Here is a 24,338-nt window from a genome sequence, read left to right as displayed (position 1 = left end):
AAAAAAATAAAAATAAAGAAATTGGGCCAGAGCAGTAGTGCAAGCGGTAGGGCATTTGTTTGCCTTGCATGCACTAACCTAGAACTGACTGTGGTTCCATTCCCCCGTCCCATATGGTCCCCCAAACCAGGAGCAATTTCTGAGCATATGGCCAGGAGTAACCCCTGAGTGTCACTGGGTGTGGCCCAAAAACAAAACAAAAAAAAATTACATTCTTTGGGGCCAGAGCAATAGCACAGTGGTAGGGCATTTACCTTGCATTCAACTGACCCAGGACAGACCATGGTTTGATCCCCAGCATCCCATATGGTCCCCCAAGCCAGGACCAATTTCTGAGCACATAGCCAGGAGTAACCCCTGAGCATCACTGGGTGTGGCCCAAAATTTAAAAAAAAATTACATTCTACTTGGGAGAAAATCTGGGAGCAGGTAATAACAGGAATTTTCAAAATCTCACCACAGAGCTCTGACGTGAGTGGGACATGAAAAAGGAAGCAGAGGAAAGTGAAGCTGCCACTAGCTGAGGCGCGAGCATATGACGGGCTGTGTGACTCAGCTGCGAGTGTTCCCTGAGCTGGCTTGGGGGCACAGAGAAGGTGACTTGACTTCCTCAGGGATGCCTCCCCTTACTAAAAAATCCCCACAGATGTTGGGAAGCACGTTCCAGGGCCCTGGTGCAGCATAACCCCCTACATCTCGTGGGTGCCTCTGATTGGACAGACAGGCAGGAGCCCCTCCGGTGGTTGATGAGACACTGTTTAATGACACTAAAGTTGGGGAACAGGTGAGGGCAGTGGGGGTCAGGGTGGTGGTAATAGTGGCTGGGGGGGTGACCCCACCATTCCATAGTGTCCTCTTGGAGCTCTCAATCTTCTGGGGACAGCAGGGGTGACAGACCCCAATTCACAACTGGGGAAATAGCCCCAGACAGGCCGATTGGGTATCCAGTCCATTCTGCTGGGATCAGAGGGGTCTGGGGATAGGTCCCCGGGCAGTGACCATTGCATCTCCCATTAATTCATGTCCGTTGAGGGAGGAAGGGGTTGCGTGAGCCAGGGTGTGTTTGGAGAGATAGGTGACAGGCTGAGTCTAGGTGGAGGCTGGGGACTTAGGGGAGAAGCCCCCTGCAAGGAGCTTTCTGCAAGACCTCTGAGATGAGGGCACAGGACCAGAGAAGTGAAAGGAGTGTTCTTGGTCTGGGGTGGGGAATTCACCAGCCCTGAGTCCCCTCTACCTGCACAGCAGCTCAGCAGGGGCCCAGAGCCTGTGGCTGGGATAGTGCCGCCACCAGGCACTAGTAGGGGATATTGTGAGCCCACTGGGCCAGGGCCCCTCCAGCCTGGAAGAGACTCCCCAAGGCTGCCTCTGTGCTCCAGCTGCCTGTACACATGGGGGTCCCTCCATCACTTCCCCCCAGGAGGGGCCCCATTCACTGTGTGTCAGCGTCCTGGAAGCCCCAGACCTCCACGGCGGCCACCAAGAAGTTCTCAGAGCAGAGTGGCTGGTTGTTGAAGGTGTCACAGTGGCCCGTGCGGCCACGGTTCAGGTCCCCATCGATGAAGAGCGCCTGGCCGCCCCCTCCACCTGCAGGAGGCACCAGTCAGAGGGAACCCCCACCCGCACTGTCCCTAACCCCACTGGGCTTGGCCGTCCCCTGCCCACCCTCCTCACCAATGATGAGGCACTCGCTGTCCCCAGCCATGAACATGGACGCAGACTTGGAGGGCAGGTTGAAGTGGCGCGTAGCCAGGAAAGGCGACAAGCGGTCGCTGAGATCAGTGGAGGCCACGGAGTGCAGCGGGGAAGGGGCAGCACGGGCCTCCAGGGCCGCAGGCCTGGTCAGTTCCGGGTGCTTGATGACCACCCACTCATAGCGCTGCACCTCAGGCTGTAGCTGCAGGGAGAACAGGGGCTCATAATCCCGGAGACCTGCATACACACAGGCCCTGCACGGCCCCATTGGGGACAGGGGGCACTCACTCACCCTGAACACAAAGCACTCGCCCGTGCCGAAGAAGCTGAGCTTGGCCCCAAACTTGTTCCGCTCAGCCCAGTCTGTGGACAGGTAAGCGCCGCACACCTGGGGGGTGGGGGGGGTGGCCCTGAGCCGCCTGTGTGGGATGAGCCCCGTCCAGCAAGGTTGCCCCCAGAGAAGCTTCCAGGAGGTGCCCTACAAGAGGCCCACCCAACCCTGGGCCCTCCTGCAGCCCTCTGGGCAGTTGCCCCATGCATGATCAGGTCTGTATACCCTGAAAGGGACCCCTAGGCATGCCCAGCAGTCTCAGGAGAGGAGGGCCAGGCCAGAGAGACAGCACTTGCCTTGAGTGTGGCCGACCTGGCTTCAATCCCCGGCACCACCTATGGTCCCCTGAGCACCACCAGGAGGGATCCCTGAGCGCAGATCCTGGGGAGCTCCCAAATTCAGGGCCAGAAGAAGGAGGAGGCATTTCTGCTTGGCCCCCCTGCAGATTTCAACAGGGCCCAACTCTGGGGAGATGGGGGCTGGCACTGCCTGGCACCCTGCAGAAAGCAAGCTGGGCAGGGGCAGTGGGGCGGGCTGTGAGGTCCTCACCTCCTTCTGCGTGGTCTTGACAAGCAGCACCGTGGGCTCATGCCCTTCGCACTGGAAGTAGAATCTGGGGACAGAGTACAGCAGTTCGCCCTAGAGACGCCTGGGCTGGGCACTCACTCGTGTCCCTTCCCAGGAGACCTAGATGCAGTGCCTGGGGGTTCTAGGGGAAGCCAGGCCGTGGGGGAAGGTCTCCACTCCACTCAGGAAAGTGGGATCCCCGGCGCAGCTAGAGGGGAACATAACAGTTGGTGGGTAGGCTCTGAGCCACCCGTGGGATCAACAGACATGGACGGGCAAGCACAGCTCTGCTGTGCCCATACACTCACCTGCCGGTCCATCTGTCCATCTGTCTGTGCATCCATCCATCCATCCACTCACCCATCCATCTATCTGTCCTCTGTCCATCTGTCTGTCCGTCCATCCTTTCCTCTATCTGTCAGTGAAGGGCTGAGACAGGTGCCACGTGCTGTCTCTTCACCTACCCAGCCGACCCCTCATCTGCCCGGCTGTCCCCTTCACCTGTCCCCCTCGCCCACCCAGATGTCCCCTCACCTGGCCAGGCTGTAGCCATGCTGCAAAGAGGAGAAGAGCAACAGGGGTTGGCAGAGGGCAAAGCGCTCGGGGACCCACGACCAGATGTCCCTCATCTCCTTCACACTGACAATCTCGGAGTGAAAGTTGTCCGCTTGGACGGCCAAGTGCACGAACTGCCTGTGGGAAGAGCAGGTCAGCAGGGCTGCCTGGGGGAGCTGGCCCGGGGGCCACACATAAGACAGATGGAGAGACGATGGATGGATGGACAGAGTGGCCGCACCCGCAGGTGCCATCCGAGCAGAGTCAGGAGAGAGGGTCAGACCTACCTTCCAGACAGAGGGGCACTGAGAGCAGGAGGAAGCGAGAGGCAGAGAGAAGAAGAGAAGAGACACGCGAGTTAGAGGGGAGCCTCCCCCCACCATATCTCATCTTGAGATCCCCACTCCCACCCCCTGCTGCCCACCTCTTCTGCTTCACAGTGATGCCCCTCTGCTTGAGTGCCTTCTCATTGGCCATCTGCAGGAGCTGGATCTCCTTGCGTGAAAAGAGGCGGATGGCAAAGGCCTTCTCCAGCAGCTTCTCAGGGGACACGGTCCTGCCGATGTCCCTGACAAAGCAACGGATGTCCTGCCTCAAGTTGTCCGACTCTAGGGGCTGGCCTGCCTGCACTTTGTGGAAAAACTTGAGGAGGGCGAGGGCCACGCGGTACAGGACCTTGTAGCCCTCCACCAGGAAGACATCGAAGACGCGGGCGAAGTAGGCGAGAGGCAGCTCCCCGAAGAGCCAGCGCTGCCAGTCGGCATAAACCTGCAGGACGTCATCAGCCACGGCTACCATCAGCTTATGTGCTGCCTGGCAGTACTTGTTCACCAGGTCCCCGAATGTCATGCAGGACGACTCAAAGGCCAGGAAGCTTTGGTCAATGAGCCGGCGGCCTGGGTCGTTGCAGGCCAGGATACGACAGACCAGCTCGAAGCACCGGGCCTCATCAGCACTGTAGTGCAGCAGCAGGGCCACCACAGCAGGCAGTGTGGGGCAGAAGGAGATGTCAGGGAACTGATCAGCAATGCACATCAGGATCCTGCGCACCGCAGCCTCACCCTGTGCATTCAGGCAGTAGCTGGGCACCTGGGTGTTGTCCACGAACTCGGGCAAGGGCAGGCTGCCGGTGGCATGCTGGCCCACGATCTTGCTCACAATGTCGCTGTAGACACTGGCATCAGGCGTGACGGTACGGCAGGGAATGTCCTGGATGAGGCGCTGATATACACGGAGCCGCAGGCCGTGGCTGTGGGCCCAATAGCCTTGGCGTGCCAGCTGCTTCAGCTCCTGCAGCTCCATGCAGCTCAGCTCCCGGGGACCCAAGTCCTGCACAGCCGCCTCCATTTTCTCCCGGTCCACAAAGCAGTTGTACTCTGGGGGCTCCATGGTGTGGGCGAGCCCAGAAGGAGGCCCTAGAGTGCCAGGGAGTGGCCAAGATAGTAGCTAGATCCCCACGGCCCCTCTCTGGGGCCATTCTGCAAGCTGCTCTGCCATCTGTAAGCCTGTGGGACAAACACACAGTGAGCATGCGGTGAGATCCAGCAGGGCCAGGGACTGACACAGGGACTGGGATGGGTCAAGTGCATGCCAGATCCTTCACATTCCTCCCCAGACCTGGAGGGTCACATTTTAAAGAACCTTTTTTTGGTTTTGGCTGTTGTTTTTGGGCCACACCCAGTGGCGCTCAGGAGTTGCTCCTGGCTCTGCACTCAGAAAACGCTCCTGATGGGGCCAGAGAGATAGCACAGTGGTAGGACATTTGTCTTGCATGCAGCCGATCCAGGACGGACGGTGGCTCGATTCCCGACATTCTTCTACATGCAAGGCAAATGCCCTACCTCTATGCTATCTCTCTGGCCCCTCCCCCGAGGGATTTCTGAGAGCAGAGCCAGAAGTAACTATCGGAGCACCATTTGGAATGACCAAAAAAAAAAATTGCTCCTGGCAGGCTCAGGGGACCATATGGGATGATGGGAATCGAACTCGGGTCTGTCCTGGGTAGGCTGCGTGCAAGGCAAACACCCTACCACTTTGCTATCACTTCAGCCCATGAAAGGGCCAATTTTCTGTTTATCTTCCTGCCAAACCTGTTTCCTTGGACTAGAGCAACAGGCCTTGCATGTGTCTGACCCAGATATCCCATATATTCCAAGTAACTCCAGTAATGATCCTTAAGTGCAGAGATAGGAGTAAACCCTGAATATTGACAGATGTGGGCCCCCCAAAAAAGCCTGTTTTATTTTCTTTTGGGGGCCCTACCTGGCAGTGCTTGGGATTTATTTGACTGAACTCAGGGATCACTTCTGGCAGGGTTTGGGGATCAATGGGGTAGTGAGGATCAAACTGGCTGCATGCAAAGTCAGTGCTATCCCCCCAGCACTCTCTCCAGCCCACCTGTCTTCTGATAACACTGAAGAGCGAAGCAGATAAAAGTTCCAAAGTTCCCTGCAATTCTGGAGTTTCATGTCACTACATGGGGCTGGCGAATGTAATGGAAAGTTTCCAGCAAAACAGGAGCCATGCCAGACCAGAGAGGTGGCCTATGAAAGGCTATAGTGTAGAAATAACTTGTAGATTGGGGCACAGGGCCACACTGTGACCATGGGCCTTCTGTCTGAATCTCAAAGGCCCTGGCCCAGATCTGCTAGAAGGTGGATTGAACAGACCTACTGCCCTTCTGTCCCTGGGCTGGAAACTGGAGGCTTGGGCTTATCTTTTCACATAGGCCAGCTGTGGTGAGGTCAGTGTGGAAAGCGGGTGTAGGGACTGAGCAGGAAAAGGGAGGGGCTAGGGAGATAGTACAGGGGATGTGGCACTTGCCTGGCATGCAGACAACTGGAGTTCAAGTCTCAGCACTACAAAGGTTCCCCCAAACCCTGCCAGCAAGAAGCTGCGAGCAATGCTGGATATGGCCCCAAACCAACAAAGTGAAAAGAGAAGTAATGAGATAGTGTTGAAGCCTCATAATCAGATCTGGGAACTTACCTGGGATGAAAGCAGGGGTTATTGCTGTCTCCCCACCAAGGGTAAGTAAGCAGTGGGCTTTGGGCACCTGGAGGAAAGAGCCGTGGTACTGGAGCCAACCAAGTGGAGCAGGTGCCTTCTACTCAGGACACCCAGGCATGCAATTGAGGTTCAGAGAAGCACAGCACCCCCCCCTTGCCTCAGGGACAAACTCCTTCCACACACACTGAGACTCACAGTTCTTGGACACATCTCAGAGATTTGCCATTCCTCTGACACGCACCTCAGGGGCACAACATTTCTCTCACATGTGCCTCAGAGATTCACAAATCCTCTCATGAATATACCAGGTACAATTCATGTCTCTCTGTCTCTCTGTCTGTCTTTCTCTCTCTCTCTCTCTCTCTCTCTCTCTCACACACACACACACACACACACACACACACACACACACACATGCACCTGAGACTCACCATGCAATTCCTCTCATACACACACAGCTGAAACTCACCATTCAATATTCATTATTCATTCAATATTCATATTCACTCACTTACACACACACACACACACACACACACACACACACACACAACTGATACTCACAGTTCCTCTCTCTCTGTTGTGGTTCAGCAGCTGCAGAGTGTTGGGGGCGTTTCAGTGGGTTTTGTAAGTGACCCGGTCATGACAGCTTCCCTTCCACTGAAAACACAGAAAAGACCCAAACCCATTCACCAAGGGGCAGGAGCGCTCAGGGCTGAGATGCCTTCTATGTGCAAGACTGAACTGGATCTCAGCACGCACAGGGGCCCCGTTCACCACTTGAGTAAACCAGATAAACAGTGGGCGTGGCCTCCCCAAACCCCAAACGCCAACTTTGTGTGGCAGAGATGTGGCTCATCAAACAGCAGATGCCCTGCATGTGAGGATCTGGGCTTTGCACCGGGTACTATATGGCTGCCCTAAGCACCCTGGGAGTGCCACCCCTGGGTACCCCAAAACGCCACAGTGGCAAGTTCACAGGTGCAGAGCAGTCTTGGAAAGCAGTGGACACATTTTCATTGGGTGCAGAAACCCACCATGTGAACCACAGTCCCCCTGCCATAGCTGCAGCATTGGGCCACACAGAGGCTCACTGGTGCCCAGGGATCCAAGGCAGAGCGTGGCAGTGCTCAGCAGGAGGCCCCCACCACTGCCCTCCCAGGCACATGAGAATGTTTTCCCCTTCTTTTTTTTCCTTTGGTTTTTGGGTCACACCTGGCAGTGCTCAGGGGTTACTCTTGGCTCTGTGCTCAGAGCTCTGTGCTCCTTGCAGGCATGGGGGACCATATGGGATGCCAGGAATCGAACCTAGGTCCATCCTGGGTTGGGCGTGCAAGGCAAACACCCTACCGCTATGCTATCGCTCCAGCCCTTCTCCTTTTTTTTTTTTTTTAACAGTTTAGTTTTAGTTTTCCTTTTGATCTACAAGCAGCAGTGCTCAGAACTTTCTTCTAGCTTTTAACTCAGGGATCACTCCTGGTGGGCTGGGGGAGGGGGGCATATAGGATGCCGGGATTGAGCTTGGATTGGCCATTTGCCAAGGCCAGGGACCTAACCTCTGTACTCTCTCCGGCCCCCTTTTTGTTGACTTTTAGCAGTGGTGCTGGGGCTTTCCTGGTGGTGCTGGGGATGATCCGGGCCATCCTCCTGCAAAACCCTCCCCCCAGAACCTGTTTAAAGGTTCACATGCACGAGCCAGGAGTGTGCTTGCTCTGCACACCAAACCCCATTATGGTCCCCTGATTCCCTCCAGGAATGATCCCTGAACACAGTACCAGGAGTAAGCCGTGAGCACCGCTAGTGTGGTCCAAAAGCCAAAAAAAGGCCATACAAATTATAGGGTGAAAATTTCCAGTGCCTCTGTGGGAGACACTGAGCCCCACCCAGGAGGAAGCGTGTCCTGTGACCCTGGGCCTGGGGAGCAGCCGGGCATGCTATGCTCGGCACCAAACTCCTGAGTCTGTGGTTTACACAAAAATGCACCATCTGGGGCCAGAGAGATAACACAGTGGTAGGGCGTTTGCCTTGCACGAGCCGATCCAGAACAGACGGCAGTTCAGATCCCAGCATCCCAGCATCCCATATAGTCCCCCATGCCTGCCAGGAGCAATTTCTGAGCCCAGAGCCAGGAGTAACCCCTGAGCACCGCTGGGTGTGACCCCAAAACAAAACAAAACAACAAAAGGGTACCAGCTGGGATCAGAGCACAGTGGGGAGGGCATTTACCTTGCAAGCAGCTGACCAGGATTCAATCCCTGGCATCATATGGTCCCTGAGAATTTCCAGGAAGGAATTCCTGAGTGCAGGCCTGAAGTAACCTCCTAACATTGGCAGGTGTAGCCCCACCAAAAAAACAAAACAAGTAAACAAAAAAAATGTTGCCCTGCCAGCCTGTTCAAGACCCGAGCCCCAGGTGTGGGGCCCCACAGACCTGAGGATGGTTCTTGCCCACACAAGGGGGTCTCTCATCCAGTTTTATGGGGTCCCATGCGCTGACCCCCACCCATGAACAGCTGTGGGTTCCTTTCCAGTCTCCTTGAATTCTTGGCCTTGGCTGGAACCTTCTTGCTCAGAGGCAAAGAATCCCTGACAGCGTTCAAAGGCAGGGTCAAGTAAGAAGGAGCTCCCATTCCCCCAGCCAAGCAGCTTCCACTCCAGCTCTGTGTCCCCCATGTCTCGGGACCCCGAAATGAGCCGGATCCTTTGGAACATGAGCCAGACAACAAAGCTCAGTGGGACCCCTATAGGGGTACCCTCAACTGTGCGCCCACCTGACTCAGAAGGAACAGGAGCAGTTGAGCCTGTACCCCCATTCTGTGGGGAAGTGCTCTACCCAAATGGAACCTGGCCCCCTGTACCCCAGATTCCTGCCCCACATTACCCAGCCCCTGGGTTGTCCCTAGCTTGGGGACAGGTCCTCGCCTCAAACATCAGCTCCCCTAAAGTCCCTCCCCAGCTGCACACATGTTCAGGCAGAGGATGGGGGCAGGGGCTCCCCAAGTGAGGGAGAGGGTGGTTGGGGTAGGAGCTTCTCAAATGCAGGAGCCTGAGCCTGCCTGGGGAACCAGAATTCTGGGGAACCAGGATGAGCCCCTGCACCTGCCTTCCTTCCACCTCCTTCATTCACACAGGGAGGGTCGGGGCTGGGTGCAGCCACCACATTCCTTGCACCCTTCAGTGCTGTCATTCTAGGGATGCTGGCAGCTCAGGGGTGGGAGAGGGTGCCCCGAGGGTGGGGTGGCCCCAGTTGGACCTACACAGTCTGAGGTCACCTGGGGCAAGGCACCCTCTTCCCAAGGGCACCAGAAGGCCATGCCAGGGGTTGATGCTCCCTGCTGCCCACCCTACCATGGCTGCAGGAACCACTGAGTCAGACAGGCTGAGCCTGAGTCACATTCAGGACTGTGAGCACCCCATATCTGCTCCTCAGGGGCAGGAGGCAAAGAGGAAGGAGGTTGTGCAACAGAGAGGGCACTGGGGGAAGGGGGGACCCAGAGGAGAGTAACTTCTGGGGTACAGTCAGGGGTTGCCTAAATCTCACAGGGTGCAAGGCTCAGGGACAGACGGACACAGGATGGTCCAGCACCACACAAGGATTCCAGAGCCATGAGGTCAGATCCCTCTAGCTCCCAGTCCCTCCCTCACTGCCCCCCCCCCGCCCCAGGCAGAATCAGCCGCACAAGAAACCTCACATGCTTTCTACCTCCATCCCCCAAAACCCCCAGGAATGGTCTGCAGCTTCCCTTGTTCTAGCCCGGAACAGTCCCTCATCCAGACGAAAACCCACACCTGCCTCCAAGTTCTCTTATCCCTGTCTGGGTTCCTCCCAGCTCAGCCATGGTCAGTCAACACACACACACACACACATGCATAGGAACACACATACTAGCACACACTCTCCCAGGGAAACAGGGTCATGGGACCGCCCCAACAGACCCACCATCCCTGTCCTGCTGGGATGTTGCCTGGACACACAGAAGGACACACAAGGACTTGGAGGAAGATTTAATTCTACTGGTGACAGGAGTGGCCCCAGGAGAGGGTCTGGAGCAAGTCTGGGTCACATGCAGTAGTAAGTTCTGCAGGTCACCAGTCACAGGGCCAAGGGCCATCAGGGTCTCTGGACACCCGAGACAAGTGCCACAATGGTGTGTCCTTGGATCACCTCCTAGGACATGACCGCGATAGGGACCTTCTGGAAAGGGGTGAAGAAGTGACTAGGTGGTGCATGGGGGCTCCGGGAGCAGCTGTGTCGGAGTCCACGGCAGGGTTCACAGGGGATCCTTGGGGAAGCACAGCCTCAGTGAAGGGCCATCAGAGACAACCAGCAGAGTTGGGGGGGGGTGTCACAGGACTGTGTTCTCAGGGACAGGCCCCCCCACCCTGGCTGGTAGAGTTTGCATTGTGGCCCCCCCAGCCCTTGTGAATGGGCCTCAGGACAGCTAGAGCAGCAAGTCCTGCTCTCATGGGGCCAGGACATTCCTGAGAAGGTTGGGGGGGAGCGGCTTTGGTCTAGAGAGAAATGGATTTGCCACCCACAAGTTTCACAAAGAGCAAATGTGAACGTGGTTGGGGTAGGTGAAAGTTGGTCTGTCTGTGCCCCAGGACCCAAGCGACCCCTCTCCTCCCCCCTTCTGCAAGATCTCCCCTTCCCTGGCCCACCCCAGGTCTCATGACCCCCAAATTGCCAAGCACCCCACATTGGGCCCCCTTTATTTGGGCCTTCCCACCCACCCCCCAGCGCAGTGACCCAGAACAGTCTGCAAGAGGCTCCCCAGAGGCTCCCCTAGTCCTTTGACTCTGCAGGGACCCTCCCCTTTCCCTCCACCAATTCGGCTGCTCCCAGCTCAGGTGAGTGCTTACTGCCTTGAGCAGGGCCCGGCTTGGCCCTCATGGGCAGGCAGGACGCACTCCCTGAACTCCAGAAGGCCTGGCTGATCAGAAGGTTGATAAGGATCCCTGAGAGGGAGCGGGTGCCCCAGGGGGTGTTTCTGTGATTGTCCCCGCTGGGAAAGTGACCCTCTGACAGCCCCTCCAGCCCCCCCCCTGCACTCCTCCCACTGGGGTGCAGTTGTCACAACAGAGGCACCAGCCGAGGGGCCACCACCAACAGGCTCTGTGTCTGAAACCTGCCCAGAGCAACTATTGCAAAGGTGTCTTTCAAACTGGCCCTGGTAAAGATGAGAAACCTGCACAGCACCCAAGGTCACCAGCCCCCGGGGGGGGGGGGGGGGGTGGGGGCGGGGGGAGAGGAGGGGACTCTGTGCTCTGTGTGTGTGTTTGTGGGGAGGGGCAAGAAGGAGTTAACTATTGTTTTGGACCCTGTTGTTGGGCTTGAGTCCACCAGAAGGTCATCCTTGACCCAAATGCAAACAACACTGTTAGCACTGGTACCCTGGCTGATTGGCACCCCCAGAGAAGACACCCCCCCCCCCGCAGTACAATACGCAGGGGCACAGCATCAGCAGTCAGAGACGGGCTTTGGAACTGAGCTGCTTAGGAGGAGCCTGGTGCAGCTCGTCCGTGTGTGCTGGCCCCTGGGTAACAAACAGATGGCCCGGCCATGGTGCCCTTCCCTGCCAGGTCTTATCTGGGAGAACCAGCCAGGGGGCAGGGCACGGAGGATGGGGAGCTGTTCAGTTCCCCCTCGCCTCTGGGGGAGGACCCCGCTTCCTTGCATTGAGAAAGAGCCTGCCCAGCAGTCCTGTCACTGCGGGGCTTGGGCCTACAATAGGCCCAAGCCTATTGGGGGGCTGCATGGAGGTGCCCCGCCGCCAGCATCACCCCATCCCATGCAGGGCGCGGCCCAGGTGCGTCCCGGGCAACCTTTGGTCGCTGCTGATAGCCCGTCCAGCGCCCGTGGAGGACAGAGGCTGGGCCCGGGGACGGTGCCCCTGGGGAGCCCCAGGAGGACGAGAGCCTGGAAGGGGCGTTGGAGAGAGACTGCCCAGGTGCCAGGTGGCAGGAGGCAGGTGTCCGCGCTGCAGCTTCCTTCCAGGACCCGAGAAGGGGCCGTGCTGCCCCGGGGAGACACGCAACGCGGGCCCGGGGCCTGCTCTGCACGCTCCGGCCCCGGGGTCAAGCGCGCGCGGACCGCGGGGCTCGGGTGGGTGGGCGCCCGCCAGGGCCAAGAGAATCGGACGGAGCTCGGACTGCGCGACAGTGCTTGCAAGCCGGCACAGAGTGCTAAACCCCCCCCAGTTCCCCTCCCGGAGCGGTGCCCACCGGACAGCGCACCCCGCGGCTCCCCACCGCCCGCCCGCCCGCCGTGCACCCACCTTAGCCCGCCGCGCCGCTCTCGCCACCGCTCGCTGCGCCCTGGAGCTGGGACCCGAGCAGTGCGCACGCGCATCCAGAGGCCACGCCCCCGTCCATAAGCCACGCCCACGGCGGGCGACCGCGCGCCGCCGCCACCGCCCATCTAGTCCAGGCCACGCCCCCAAGTCGCCGTTCTGGGCATGCGCGCTGGCGGCCAGCGGCAACAGACGCCTGCGCAAATCCTGCCGAGCGCGGGCGCAGACCCTCGCTCAGTCCAGTCCCAGGCCCGCGCGTATCTGCTGGCGATCTAGTCCGGCCTGTGCGCACGGAGAGGAGGCGGGCGCCGGGCCTGCGCTTTTGGGGAGGGAACGGGCCGAGCGCTTTGGGAGGGAGGGAGGGTCGCGGTGCGCCTGCAGGCAGGCACTACAGGCCTGGGTCCTTGCCGAGTCCACCACACCCCTGGCTCCGACGCGCGCATCTGGGACCTGAGACGGGGCGCACAGTGCCTCCTGGGGTTCCTTTGGCGGGGACTCCGTGCAAAAGGGCGCGCACGATCTTCGGGATGGTGCAGACGCGGAGGGTGATGCTCTCAGAGCTCTGGAGTCTGGCAGAGGCGACCTACAGCTTTCGGGGGGCTGACGGGACCCACCCCTGGGAAGGGCTGTGCAGAGACAGACTCGATCGCCCCAGGGTGCTCCCTGCCGGACCCCAAATCGGAGTGAGCAGGTCCCGTCGGCCCCCGGCGAGGGCGCATCTGGGACCTGAAATGGGGGGTACAGCGTCTCCTGAGGCTCCTTTTGCGGGGACTCCGTGCAAAAGGATGGCGGGAGTGAGCGCTCGTTCGGAAGGGAAGGCGCGCGCGATCTGCGGGGCGGTGCAGACGCGGAGGGTGATGCCCTTAGAACTCTGTGGAGTGTGTCAGAGGCGACCTACAGCTTTCGGGGGGCTGACGGGACCCTCCTGGAGAGGGCCGTGGGCTGCAGAGGACAGATTGGATCGCCCCAGGATGGTCCCTGCAGCCTCCCGAAAATGCCCCGGAGTGGGCAGGGCAGGTCCGTCCGTCCGTCTGGAGCGCAGCCGGCGACCAGCGCTTGCAGGAACATCTCCATCTCCGACCCCGCCTCCGGGCCCACAGCCTAGGCCTGTGCCACGCAGCGCCCCCGCCGCTCGCGCCTCTGAAGCCTCCGCAGGCGCCTGGTCCACGCGTCCCGCCACGGCAGCACGAGGCTTCCGCGGGAGGCGCTGAGCCCCGGCCCCCGCGTCCCTGCTGCCACTCCTGGCCCGCCTCCGCCTCCCAGCAGAAGGTAGCGGCGGCCCGGCTGCAGGCGTGGGCAGCCGCAGGCCGCATCCCGCGCCGGCACCCACAGCGCGCTGCTCCCGCGCCTCGTCGCGCGCTCCTCGCCGCTCCGGAACACCGCGAGCACCGACACCGAGAAGCGCGTCCACCCGCCACGCTCCTCGCGGCCCGCGCCCACCACCGCCACCTGCACCGCTGCGACGCCAGGAAGAGAGAGGATGGGCTCAGCAGGGACAGGGCACCCCTGGGGCTTGCTGCGCAGGGCCTGCTTTGCCTACCTACCGTAGTCCTTTCTGCAGAATTTCCTCAGGCTGATGCGGTAGCTGCCTCGTGTCGGCTGGCAGTGCGAGGCGCAATCTGGGGGGGGGGTGTGGAGAGACTGGCACCCAGCTGCCCTCTCCCCCTCCCTGGGGCCCTGCCACTCACTTGAGGGAAAGGAGAACTCACCCTGGGACTCTGGCGAGCTGCTTTCAGTGTGCCCGGAGTCTGGAATCTCTGCAGAGGAAAGGGACCTGGGTTGGTAGGGTGCAGGTGCAAGGAGACGGGTTAGGGGGGGCGCTGGCCCAACGACACTCACTGACACATGGTGCAACTGGGGAGCGACTCTGCCGGTAGCCGGGTGCACAGCGGTTGCAGGTGAGGCCAGCCACACCATCCTTGCACGGGCACTGGCCTGTGGTCTGGTTGCAGGTTTTGCCAGCAGCGCCCACTGGGTGACAGTCACAAGCTAAGGGGTGTGGAGTTCTAGGCAGGTCAGGAGCCACTTGAGCAAAAGGGAAGCCCTCAAAGGGGAGGCCGGGATGGTGAGGGGGCAGGCTTACCTCTGCAGGCACGTCGGTCGCTCAGGGACCGGCCTGGGTCACGGTAGAAGCCCTCCCTGCAGTAGTGACAGTGACGGCCTGCCGTGTTGTGCCTGCAGTTGAGGCAGACACCCCCACTGCGTCGTCCTGACAGGCGGAACAGCTCCATGTTGAAGCGGCAGCGGCGGGCGTGGCCATTACAGGAGCACGCTGCAGGGAGTCACGGGTTATGGCAAGACACACACACATGTGTGCGCGCATGCATGCCTAGCTTCCCCCAGCCACTCTCCGTGTCTCACCGAGGCAAGCGTGGGCCTCCCGGGCTGTAGCACGCTGCCACGGGCGGTCACAGAAGAAGGGCTTGCAACGGCCACAGTCGGGGCCTTCTGTACCATGCTGGCAATCACACAGCAGGTGGCCCTGCAGGTCTGGGTGGCAACGGGCAGCGTGCCCGTTGCATTTGCAGCGACCGCCCACCAGGAACTCAGCAGCGGAGTAAGAGTAAGGGCTGGCTTCCAAGTCCCCAGGCAATCCTGGTAAGGAGGGCCGGGCCAGCACCACCTGGATGTCAGTAGCTGTCACCCAGTCCTGAAGTACAGGGCTACTGTCCAGGTCCACGCCGAGCGGGCTGCTGTCCTGCAAACTGAAGGCCAGTAGACCGCCCCCGCCGGGCAGGGCTTGAGGAGCCGGGAAGCACAGAGCTTCTGGCCCAGGGCCCTGGGGCCCATTGGCCAAAGTGGGCGGGCGGCCAAAGTCGGGCCCACAGCGGTCGGAGAAGAAGCCCAGCGGGGCCCAGGTGCGGCCGTGGTCCTGTGACTTGAGCAGGGCCACGGCAGCAGGGGGTGGTGAGCAGAAGCGCAGGCTGATGAATACCAGCTCGAAAGCCTTGCCCAGAGGCACCGTCAGGGTCACGTTGAGGGGAGACTGTGTTAACGCCTCTGAGCGCCAGCACAGGGGCCCAGGCGGGGCTCCTGCTGAGGTCAGCAGGGCAGCAGGGTGTGCCCGCAGCGGATCTGAGGCATCACAGGCCCGAGAGGCCGGCCGGCCACACGTGCTGGACGCCAGCACCTCACGACCCAGCGCAGCATTCACCAGATCAGGCACGCAGCTGCGGGGTGCACCGGCCTCGTTGTGGCAGGGGTCAGGGTGAACCGGAGGCCCCGGGCCCAGCCAGGCTAACAGGGTCCCTGTGGCCAGCAACAACCCCCAGGGCCAGCTAGGCATGACCAGGGCCAGCGGAACCCCACAGGGTCAAAATACCAGTGTTGTCCTCGCCACCCACCTGGCCTAGAGTCAGAACCCCCTTGGGCACAGAGCCATGAGCGTCCCCCCTTAGAGGCAGCGCCTTCCACTCACCAACATCGGGCCGGGCCTGGTGGATCAGGTCCCCGAACTCCCGGGAAGGGTGGTGGGCGCCGGCAGCAGTGCTGGCCTGCAGGGTGGGGGGCCCAGCCGGGGAGGGGCCCAGGGAGCAGGGAATCAGAAGCAGATCCAAACGCCAGGGGCGGGCGGAGGAGGGGCCGGCAGCCTGGAATGCGCAGGCGGAAGGGGGCTGGAGGGGCGGCTGCGTGGCTCAGCCCGTGGGGGATCACCCAGTATGGTCCCTGCCTGGCAGCCAGCCCGACCCTGCTGAGAGGAGCAGGGGGCGGCGCTCCCCTTCCAGGCTCTCCTGTAGGCAGAGCTGGGCCTGAGGCGGGTGCGCAGAGCATACAACCTTCCACAGTACCCACTGGCTGGTGGGGCACAGTGATGGGGCCACCCTAAGGCTCTAGTAGAAAGAGCAGGACCAGGTCTAGTGGAATCCATATGCCCCCGTTTCTACTTTGTGGTTTCCATTCCTCAACATGACCCCCAGTTTCTGCTCTGCCTGCCTGATGCCCGTGGCTCATCAGCACTTTTGGAAGGTCTCTGCTAACATCGCCTGACTGCCCCATGCCCCACAGCGGCCGGTACTCACTCACCTCAGGTTAGAGAGTGTCCAGGCTAGCTGAGACCACAATGACCCGGGTCCGAGGCCAGAGTAGGTGTGCATGGATGCTGTGGATACACAGCCCCACCTCTGGCAGGGTTCCTTACTATTGGGTTTCCTCAGCTTCCAAAGAGCCTTTGAGAAGGCAGTGGGGTTTGATCCCCGGGGCCAAAGTGGCATGGACAGAGAGAGGCTAGCTCTAGCAGCAGGTTCGGGCAGGGAGACTGAAGCAGGGCCCACCCAACCTTGGAGATTCTTTGGCAAGGGGGTGCAGAGGCCTCCAGTTTTGGGGTGAAGGGTAGTGGCAGGGATGGAACACGCAGGGCAGGGCCAGAGGGGTGGCAGCCCCTGCAGGTAATTGTCCACACACTAGAGCAGGTGCTCCAGGAGTGACTTCTGAGGCTGCATCTCCCCAACACACCACATGGGATTAGCACCAGACGACTGGCCGCCATGGGGTCCCATGGGCCTGATAGCAGCTCTGGTGGCCTGGCCAGTAGGAAGGAGAGTCAGGGTCCCCCTTCTGACTTGCAGGCCGGATGGGCAGCCATTGCCCTGCTCCTGGGCTCTCTGAGACAGCAGCAGATGGTGTAATGGGGTGAGGCGCCTGCACAGCCCATTCTGAGCTCACCCCCAGGGACACCACCAGCTGCCTCCTTCCTGGAAGGCCTCTCCCACTTCTGCTGGCCCAGGCTGCCCCACCCCTCCTCCACCTCCATTTGAAGCTGGGTAAGTGGGGCACAGGGGACCAGGCCCCCACCCAGCACTTGCACAACCACCCTCGGTCCCACACAACTCACACTATTGGGTTTTGGTTTTGTTTTGGGGCCACACCAGTTGACACTCAGGCGTTACTCCTAGCTATGCACTCAGAAATCGCTTCTGGGGCCCGGAGAGATAGCACAGCGGTGTTTGCCTTGCAAGCAGCCAATCCAGGACCAAAGGTGGTTGGTTCGAATCCCGGTGTCCCATATGGTCCCCCGTGCCTGCCAGGAGCTATTTCTGAGCAGACAGCCAGGAGTAACCCCTGAGCATCGCCGGGTGTGACCCAAAAACCAAAAAAAAAAAAAAAAAAAAAGAAATCGCTTCTGGCTTGGGGGGACCATATGGGACACTGGAGGATCAAATCGCGGTCTGTCCTAGGCTAGCACGGGCAAGGCAGACAGACGCCTTACCTCTAGTGCCACCGCTCTGGCCCCCACACTATTTATTGTGCCCCAAGAGCTACCAAGATCCTGATTCTGTGGACAGACAGCAGGGAGAGGGGGCCCAGGCAGACACGGTTTGGGAAAGGGGGTCTACCCTGTAAGGCCTAAAGGACCTTGCCCCATCCAGGCCCGGCTGGAGGGGCCAGCTCCTGCCTCCACTCAAGTGCCCCATGAGTGGGCAGAGGGGCCAGCAGCCCTGGACAAGTCAAGGTGATGGTTGTGGGGCAGCTCCAGCTAGGATGGTCACAGCACCAAAGGGCAGGCTGCAGCACAGCTACGGTACTCCCACGCTGCCTGTGGCTAACAGCAGTGCTCGCAGCACCCTGGGGTGTTCTGTGGGTGACACTGGTGGGAGCTCAGGAGTGCTCATGCCTGGGGCAGGCTCTGGTCATGCCACCACATTAGAAGTGGGGGCTGGGAGGATGCAGCATCACCACCTGGACTCCCCACCCAGTGTACGTGACTGGGGGCTCACTCTCTGGCATTGGGGCCCATCCAGACAGGACTTCCTTGGGGGGATGGACCCAGAGACACGAAGCTGGGCTGATGGAGGCACGGATAGAAGTCTTGAGGACTTGGAGTGGACACATATGATCAGGTAGGGGCCTTGGTCAGTACTGCTGGGGCTAACGGCACTGCAGGTTCTATATATTTCACCTTGCCTACACAGCAGTGCTTAAGTCTGGTTAGCGCCTTCTCCTTGGGGCTGGGGGTGTTCTGCCCTGGGCTGGAGGGGGAATTGAGACAAGCAGGAGTATCGATAGCATGGAACCCCTACTGGGAACCAGTCCTGCTTGCTCTCCTTCACACAGTTCACCCCAACATCTGGCCTCTGGGCAGAGAAGTGCCAAGGCCAGACTCAAACTCCAATGCTCAGACTTGCAGCAGTCCAGGCACCAGACTTTTTCCTTTTTTTGGGTCACACCTGGCGGCACTCGAGGGTTACTCCAGGCTCTGTGCTCAGAAATCGCTCCTGGCAGGCCAGGCTTGGGGGACCATATGGGATAACAGTGATCAAACCTGGGTCTGTCTCAGGTTGGACACATGCAAGGCAAAAGCCCTACCACTGTGCTACTGCTCTGGTCCCCCACACCTCAAGCTTTAATAGGTGTCCTGGGAACCCAGTTTTTTTGTTTGTTTTTTCAGGCCATATTCAGCAATTCTCAGTAGTTTCTCCTGGCAGTGTGGGGGCCCATAATGGATGCCAGGAATCAAACCCAAGTCAGCTGCATGTAAGGCATGTAAGGCACTCTCCACTGTGCTCACTCCAGTTCAAGCAGAGGGGAAGGGTCACTCCTCACCCTGAAGACTGGTGGCAATTGGCCCTACAGACAGATTGTGCTTCCGGAACAGAGGGAAGATCTGGGAACCTGGAGGGTGGCCTCAGGTCCCCTGCACCCACATAAAGAGAAATGGGAGGTTAGCTCACTATTCTGAGTATGGAAGGATGTCTGGAGGTGCTTGGATCCTACATTTAGTGCTTGAAATCAAAACAGGACCTTGGTGGCATCTTAAACCCCGAATACTGGACTCTTTCCAACCTGAATATTCTTTTAAGGGAGCATTGGTGACATTTGGGTGACCGCTGCTGTTGGTAGAGGCCTTTGGATTGGTCCTCAAATTGCATTCTATTTAGATGTCCCTCAATTGGTTCCTTTGGTTTTCCTGTTAAAAGATGTTTCCCTGGGGCCGGAGAGATAGCATGGAGGTAAGGCATTTGCCTTTCATGCAGAAGGTCGGTGGTTCGAATCCCAGCATCCCATATGGTCCCCTGAGCCTGCTGGAGCGATTTCTGAGCATAGAGCCATGAGTAACCCCTGAACGCTGCTGGGTGTGACCCCCCCCCAAAATACCCCCCAAAAGATGTTTCCCTATTGCCTCCTCATCTGGCTTTTTCAAACCCTCCCCATGGGGAGTGGGGCTTTGTTTATCCCAATACAGGCTACTCAGAAGGACTGGAGGAGGAACCGCCATCTTGGTTTGTGATTCCCTGTAGTAGAGCAACTGGCTTGTGGCCTGCAAGCAAGCCGGCCTCCCAGTTGTACACAGGCAAGACAGGGGCACATGTCAAAGAACCCAGGGCAAGGCCCAAAGGGGTAGCAGGGCAAAGGGAAGTGCAAAGCAGCTTGTGAGTTTCTGGCTTGTTATTCCTTCCCAACTGTGTGAATTATTTTCTGCGTCAGAGTTGCTGCCGGATCTCCGTCTCTTGTCCTACCCGGACAGGGGGCATGGGAATCCCTTTCTCTCTGAGGATTGTGGAAACGCACAACCCACCATTCAACACACTGGCAGTACTCAGAGGTGGTGGAGATTCAAACTGGGGTTGATCACCTTTAAAACAAGCACCTTAACGCCTGTGCTCTCGCAGGCCCCCCTCATGATTATATTCTGGATAAGCAAAAACAAAGAAAACAAAAACCATCACCTCCACCTTGGCAGAACCTAAGTGAATTTAGTGTTAAGGACACGAGTGGCTTTAAGGCTAGAATGAGGGCAAATCAGGAAAGCCAGCCCAGCTCTGCCTGCTGGTGTGTAGAAGTCAGGAACGAGGGACAGTGACACTCCGTCGGGGAGGTCGTTCATCAGGATAATGGAGAGAAGCACTGGTGGTGTTCAGTCGGGAGAATCATCCCTCAGGATGGAGATGAAGCGCTCGCCTCCCTCGCAGAGCAAACTGTGCGCTGCCCTGTACAGCACCAGTCCCTGGGTCCCTTGGGGCTCCTGAGCACGTAGTAAGGGGAGCAGCTCAGCCATCAGGACCTGGACGGGAGAAAGGATTAAGATGTCAGGAGCCCACCCTGGGTGTTTAGGTCTGTGTCAATAGCCTGTTCTGCAGTTCAGGCTCAGGTGTCAGTAGCCCATTTTGGGGCTCAGGGCTCAGCCTTGACCCAAGACCCTTCAATATACCTTCTGCAGACACAGCTGCTGGTTCAGCATCTCTACTCGCAGCTTTCGGGTCACCAGGGCCTGCAGCTCCTTCGCACTAGTATAAACAAGCAACTGGGGGCCCCAGTGGGACTGAGCTTCCCCTCCACAGCTGGGTGAGCCCCCTGCAGTTGTCATTTCCAGTTCACTCCATGCTGTGAGAAACAAACATGGCAATGAGGCAGCAGTGCCCACCCAGGGGTGCGACCTCTCATCCCCCAATACTGAGCACTCACTCACCTGTGCGCAGCTCCTGCAGCCTCTGCAGACACTGGTTGGCCATGGCCTGTAGCCCCTCCAGCACCAGCAGGCTGCGGTACTCCTGCTGTAACTTCTCAGGGCACGGGGTCCCTGTCAGTCCTGTGCCTGGCCCCCTACCCTCCACCCCAGCGGGATGTTGACCTGCCACGAGCTCCTGGCCCAGGCGCAACCTCAGCACTGAGCAGGCCTTGCGCAGACGCCTCATCTCGGCTGCCACCACTGCAGCACTGGGCGGAGAGCTGGCTCTGGGCTGGGCTCGGGTCAGGGAAAATCCCTTCCAGGGATGGTCCTTTGGGGTGACCTTTGCACCCTGTCCCAGGCTGAGAGAATCCCCTTGGTGCAAGGATACTGTAGGCTGCATGTTCTGCAGAAACTGGGCCCTGGCAGCAGCAGCAGCAGCAGCATTGGGGCCGTTGGTCCGGGAGTTAAGCTCAGCCCAAAGGCTGGGAAGGATATGTGGTCAGTCAAATGAGGACTGGGCCCGACTGGGGGGTAGGAAGGACCCAAAAGGGGGTGCATCCCTAAGATAATGATGGCAAAGGGCCAGAGCTGGGAAAATGGAAAAGGTCCAAGGGAAAAGAGAAAGGGCAAGGCTGGCCAGTTGCCCCAGAAGAGCAGGTCAGCCGGTGCAAGCACAGGCAAGTTCTTGGGCACCACGGAGGGACACTTGGTCCTATTCTGCAGGACCAAAGCTGAGGGACTGGTTAAGCCACAGACTTATAGCCAGGCTGCTGAGGGGCCCCCTCCTGGTCCCTACCCATGCCCCCCACCAGCCAAGCCTCACCGGGAGTTGATGGAGGCTGCTCTCCTGAAGGCCATGGGCAGCCGCAGCAGGGTCCTGCAAGCAGAGCCCTGTAGTCGAGTCTGCACCCCAACTCTTTTGGGGGGTTAAATAGCCAGCCTCCCAGTTGTACACAGGGGCACATGTCAAAGAGGCCAAAGCATGGCCCAAAAGGGTGGCAGGGCAACCAAAGGGCAAAAAAAGTGCAAAGCAGCCCAAGGATGGCATATGGGGGACCTACCCCTTTTCCTTCAGCATGAAAGGCTGGGGGGCCGATGGAGCTTTGGGGGGCGCCATACAAGGACCTATCCCGGAGCTGGCCTTGTCCTCCGCGCCTGCCGGTGGAGGCCGATGCTCAGGTGTCCAGGTGGGTGCTGGAAGCTGGCGGCTGCCTCGGGGTGGCCTGCTCCTTGCTGCTGCCCCGCGGCCTGCCTGGCTTGGAGCTGGAGTGCAGCCCACCTTCTGGCGGGGGGCCTTGTCTCTTCCTGCAGCCGGTGCTGATGTGCCCCTTCTCACCCGCACTGCCTTCTCCAGTGCCCGGGCCAGAAACTCCAGCTCTTCAAGCTCTGGGGGGTTGAGTGTGTCTGCTGCAGAAGCCCAGAAGAGAGCTATTGTTGGGGAGAAGGGGCCGGCAGCAAACCTGGGTGCAGGGAAGGGTGCCCACCTAGAGGCTGATTGTCTTGGTCCGTTTGGCATCCTGGGGTTGATTGGTCAGTTTGGATTCCTGGGGTTGCTTGGTCAGTTTGGCATCCTGGGGCGGGGCTTCCGGCAGGTTCCCTGCAAGAAGCGGGGGTCAGGGGGGCCGGAGGAGCAGGCAGAGGAGCCAAGGACAGAGGTGATGGCAGAGGCCCACGAACCAGGCGCGCAGCAGCCGCCGGGACACACGCAGGCTCTGCTCCAGCTGCCGCTGTCGGTCGGCGCAGGCGTCCAGCGCATCTTGCAGCTCGGCCACCAGCCTGGAAGGAATTCCCTGGAGGCTCAGCCCGAAGCCGCCGCCCGCCCCGGCCCGGCTCGGTGCTCAGCCTTACCTGCGCGAGCAGCTTGCAGGGAGCATCAGGGTAGCGGACACCGGTCCCGGGATTTGCCGCCGGGAAGAGGCCACGCCCCTTCCTTCACATAGACGCGCCCTTCCGGCCTGGCTGCCCAATCACGATTCACTATCGAGACACGCCTCCACGTGTGGGCGGAGTCTCACGGGCCCCGCCCCTCCGAGGATAAGTGGGATCCTGCTTTGCGTTGATGCATCCTGAAACCAGCTAGGCCTCCCAGGACCCTCAGATGACTTGCTGTGGCTTCGGGGATTTTTTACTTTTTTGGTTTTTGGCCACACCCGGCGGTGCTCAGGGGTGACTCCTGGCTGTCTGCTCAGAAATAGCTTCTGGCAGGCACGGCGGACCATATGGGACACCGGAATTCGAACCAACCACCTTAGGTCCTGGATCGGCTGCTTGCAAGGCAAACGCCGCTGTGCTATCTCTCCGGGCCCTAATTTGATATTCGTATCCCACCCTGGGGTGAGACCTGATTCTTGTCAAAAGCAAGGGTCTGAGGTAAGCAGGGGCTCATTCTTCAGTCTTCTTCCACTGAGCTGCACTCCTTAGGAGCAGAAAGCTTGGGAGGTTTGGATTCCTTGCTTGAGCACTGGATTTCCTGAACTCATTCTTGTCTACACTTCACTGTGTGAATTATTTCCTGCGGATCTTTACAACTGGAACTGTTCCCCCTGTCCTAATCGAACAGGAGAATGAGAACTGCCTTTCCTGTCTGGGAGCTTGGTGGGAATTAAACCTCAACCGATCTCCTAGAGAATGTGAACCTTCACTCAAGAATCACTCCTAGTGGGAGCGTGGTGACCAAATGGGGTGCCTGGAACATTTAAGGCAAAGCCTTGCCGGCTGCCCTCTCTACAGGCCCATAGCCAGTGTTGTGTATGTAAATATTTTAGGGATTATGTTACTGACCCTAACCTGATCGGTGATTGTGCCCTACCCTAGGGTGTGACCTGGCATTCTGCCCCCACCCTGATTCTGCTTCCACCATTGGGTGGTATCTGATCCCACCATGGGGTGGTACCTGATCCTGGGGGATAAAAACAAGGGTCTGTGGAAGGCGAAGGGCTTTTTGCTGGAACTGAGGCTGTCTTTGGACTTCAGTCTTGTCCACCGAATAAAGCTAATATTTCCACAAGCCTGACTGTCTGCGAGCTGTTTACCTGCCGTTTCACCTCAGAACCGTCGGCTATAAAGGGTGGCAGACGCGTGCTCAGAGCTGAAGGGGAAAGACCTCATCCTCCATCCCTCCATCAGTCAACCTCTTCAGGGGCTGACTTGCAACAGCCAGCACTTCTGAGGACTGGGATGAGGGGTGTGTGTGGGTTGTAGCTGTGGGCAGGAACAATCCCTTTTGAACAGGCACAAGTATCAGCCAAGTAGAGCCATGAGGAAGGGTGAGGAAATGGAACCCCAAGGACCAGGAAATTGGGTGAGGGCCAGGGGCTGCAGCAAATTAATCTCTAGGTCACTGAACTGGGAAAGGCAGAGACAGTGCAGTAATCAACTGGAGCAGGCTCCTTTTGCAAGGTTGTTTGGTGTCAGGCAGATGGGGAGGTCGTCAGGCAAGAGCCCTACCAGGATCCCCAGTGTACAGCTCCACCCCTAGGTGAAATGAGGTCCCTACACTCTATAG

General features: G+C 59.1%; 3 protein-coding genes across 4 annotated transcripts; all 3 read right to left on the bottom strand.

The window, feature by feature from the left end:
• Nucleotides 1-740: 740 nt before the first annotated feature.
• On the bottom strand, nt 741-6,452 carry TBC1D24 (TBC1 domain family member 24). 2 transcript variants are annotated; one of them, XM_049768465.1, is made up of 7 exons: nt 6,134-6,452; nt 3,570-4,650; nt 3,125-3,283; nt 2,573-2,636; nt 1,985-2,080; nt 1,672-1,894; nt 741-1,584 (listed from the first exon to the last, which is right to left on the bottom strand). In XM_049768465.1, the coding sequence occupies exons 2-7, from the start codon at nt 4,532-4,534 to the stop codon at nt 1,430-1,432; spliced, it is 1,662 nt and encodes a 553-aa protein (XP_049624422.1). In that variant the 5' UTR covers nt 4,535-4,650; nt 6,134-6,452; the 3' UTR covers nt 741-1,429. The 2 variants fall into 2 exon arrangements, with proteins under 2 accessions (XP_049624422.1, XP_049624423.1); XM_049768466.1 differs by lacking the exon at nt 6,134-6,452 and adding an exon at nt 5,408-5,429.
• A 7,023-nt stretch (nt 6,453-13,475) lies between these two features.
• On the bottom strand, nt 13,476-15,733 carry NTN3 (netrin 3). Its single transcript, XM_049768462.1, has 6 exons — nt 14,809-15,733; nt 14,531-14,719; nt 14,287-14,436; nt 14,157-14,204; nt 13,992-14,066; nt 13,476-13,904 (listed from the first exon to the last, which is right to left on the bottom strand). The coding sequence occupies exons 1-6, from the start codon at nt 15,731-15,733 to the stop codon at nt 13,549-13,551; spliced, it is 1,743 nt and encodes a 580-aa protein (XP_049624419.1). The 3' UTR covers nt 13,476-13,548.
• A 4,457-nt stretch (nt 15,734-20,190) lies between these two features.
• TEDC2 (tubulin epsilon and delta complex 2) lies at nt 20,191-22,724 on the bottom strand. The gene is made up of 9 exons (XM_049768865.1): nt 22,682-22,724; nt 22,511-22,609; nt 22,318-22,430; nt 21,895-22,240; nt 21,657-21,749; nt 21,222-21,315; nt 20,852-21,122; nt 20,594-20,766; nt 20,191-20,446 (listed from the first exon to the last, which is right to left on the bottom strand). The coding sequence occupies exons 1-9, from the start codon at nt 22,705-22,707 to the stop codon at nt 20,300-20,302; spliced, it is 1,362 nt and encodes a 453-aa protein (XP_049624822.1). The 5' UTR covers nt 22,708-22,724; the 3' UTR covers nt 20,191-20,299.
• Nucleotides 22,725-24,338: the final 1,614 nt, after the last annotated feature.

The sequence above is a fragment of the Suncus etruscus genome, chromosome 2 (assembly GCF_024139225.1).
Source record: "Suncus etruscus isolate mSunEtr1 chromosome 2, mSunEtr1.pri.cur, whole genome shotgun sequence".
Taxonomy (NCBI): domain Eukaryota; kingdom Metazoa; phylum Chordata; class Mammalia; order Eulipotyphla; family Soricidae; genus Suncus; species Suncus etruscus.
The sequence above is the reverse complement of the archived record's forward strand: the minus strand, read 5'-3'. Positions and strand labels throughout refer to the sequence as shown.

Excerpts from the sequence above, each read along its gene's own strand:
- TEDC2 (XM_049768865.1), bottom strand. The coding sequence starts at position 22,707 with ATGCTCCCTGCAAGCTGCTCGCGCAG. Across the intron at positions 21,750-21,894 it reads TTCATGCTGAAGGAAAAGGG|AGTTGGGGTGCAGACTCGAC; the intron begins GTAGGTCCCCCA and ends ACCCCCCAAAAG. Across the intron at positions 20,447-20,593 it reads AGCAGCTGTGTCTGCAGAAG|GTCCTGATGGCTGAGCTGCT; the intron begins GTATATTGAAGG and ends TCTCCCGTCCAG.
- NTN3 (XM_049768462.1), bottom strand. The coding sequence starts at position 15,733 with ATGCCTAGCTGGCCCTGGGGGTTGTTGCTGGCCACAGGGACCCTGTTA. Across the intron at positions 14,205-14,286 it reads CCCAGTTGCACCATGTGTCA|AGATTCCAGACTCCGGGCAC; the intron begins GTGAGTGTCGTT and ends TTTCCTCTGCAG. Across the intron at positions 14,067-14,156 it reads CAGCTCGCCAGAGTCCCAGG|ATTGCGCCTCGCACTGCCAG; the intron begins GTGAGTTCTCCT and ends CCCCCCCCCCAG.
- TBC1D24 (XM_049768465.1), bottom strand. The coding sequence starts at position 4,534 with ATGGAGCCCCCAGAGTACAACTGCTTTGTGGACCGGGAGAAAATGGAG. Across the intron at positions 2,081-2,572 it reads TCAAGACCACGCAGAAGGAG|GTGTGCGGCGCTTACCTGTC; the intron begins GTGAGGACCTCA and ends CCCACCCCCCAG. Across the intron at positions 1,895-1,984 it reads GCGAGTGCTTTGTGTTCAGG|CTACAGCCTGAGGTGCAGCG; the intron begins GTGAGTGAGTGC and ends TTCTCCCTGCAG.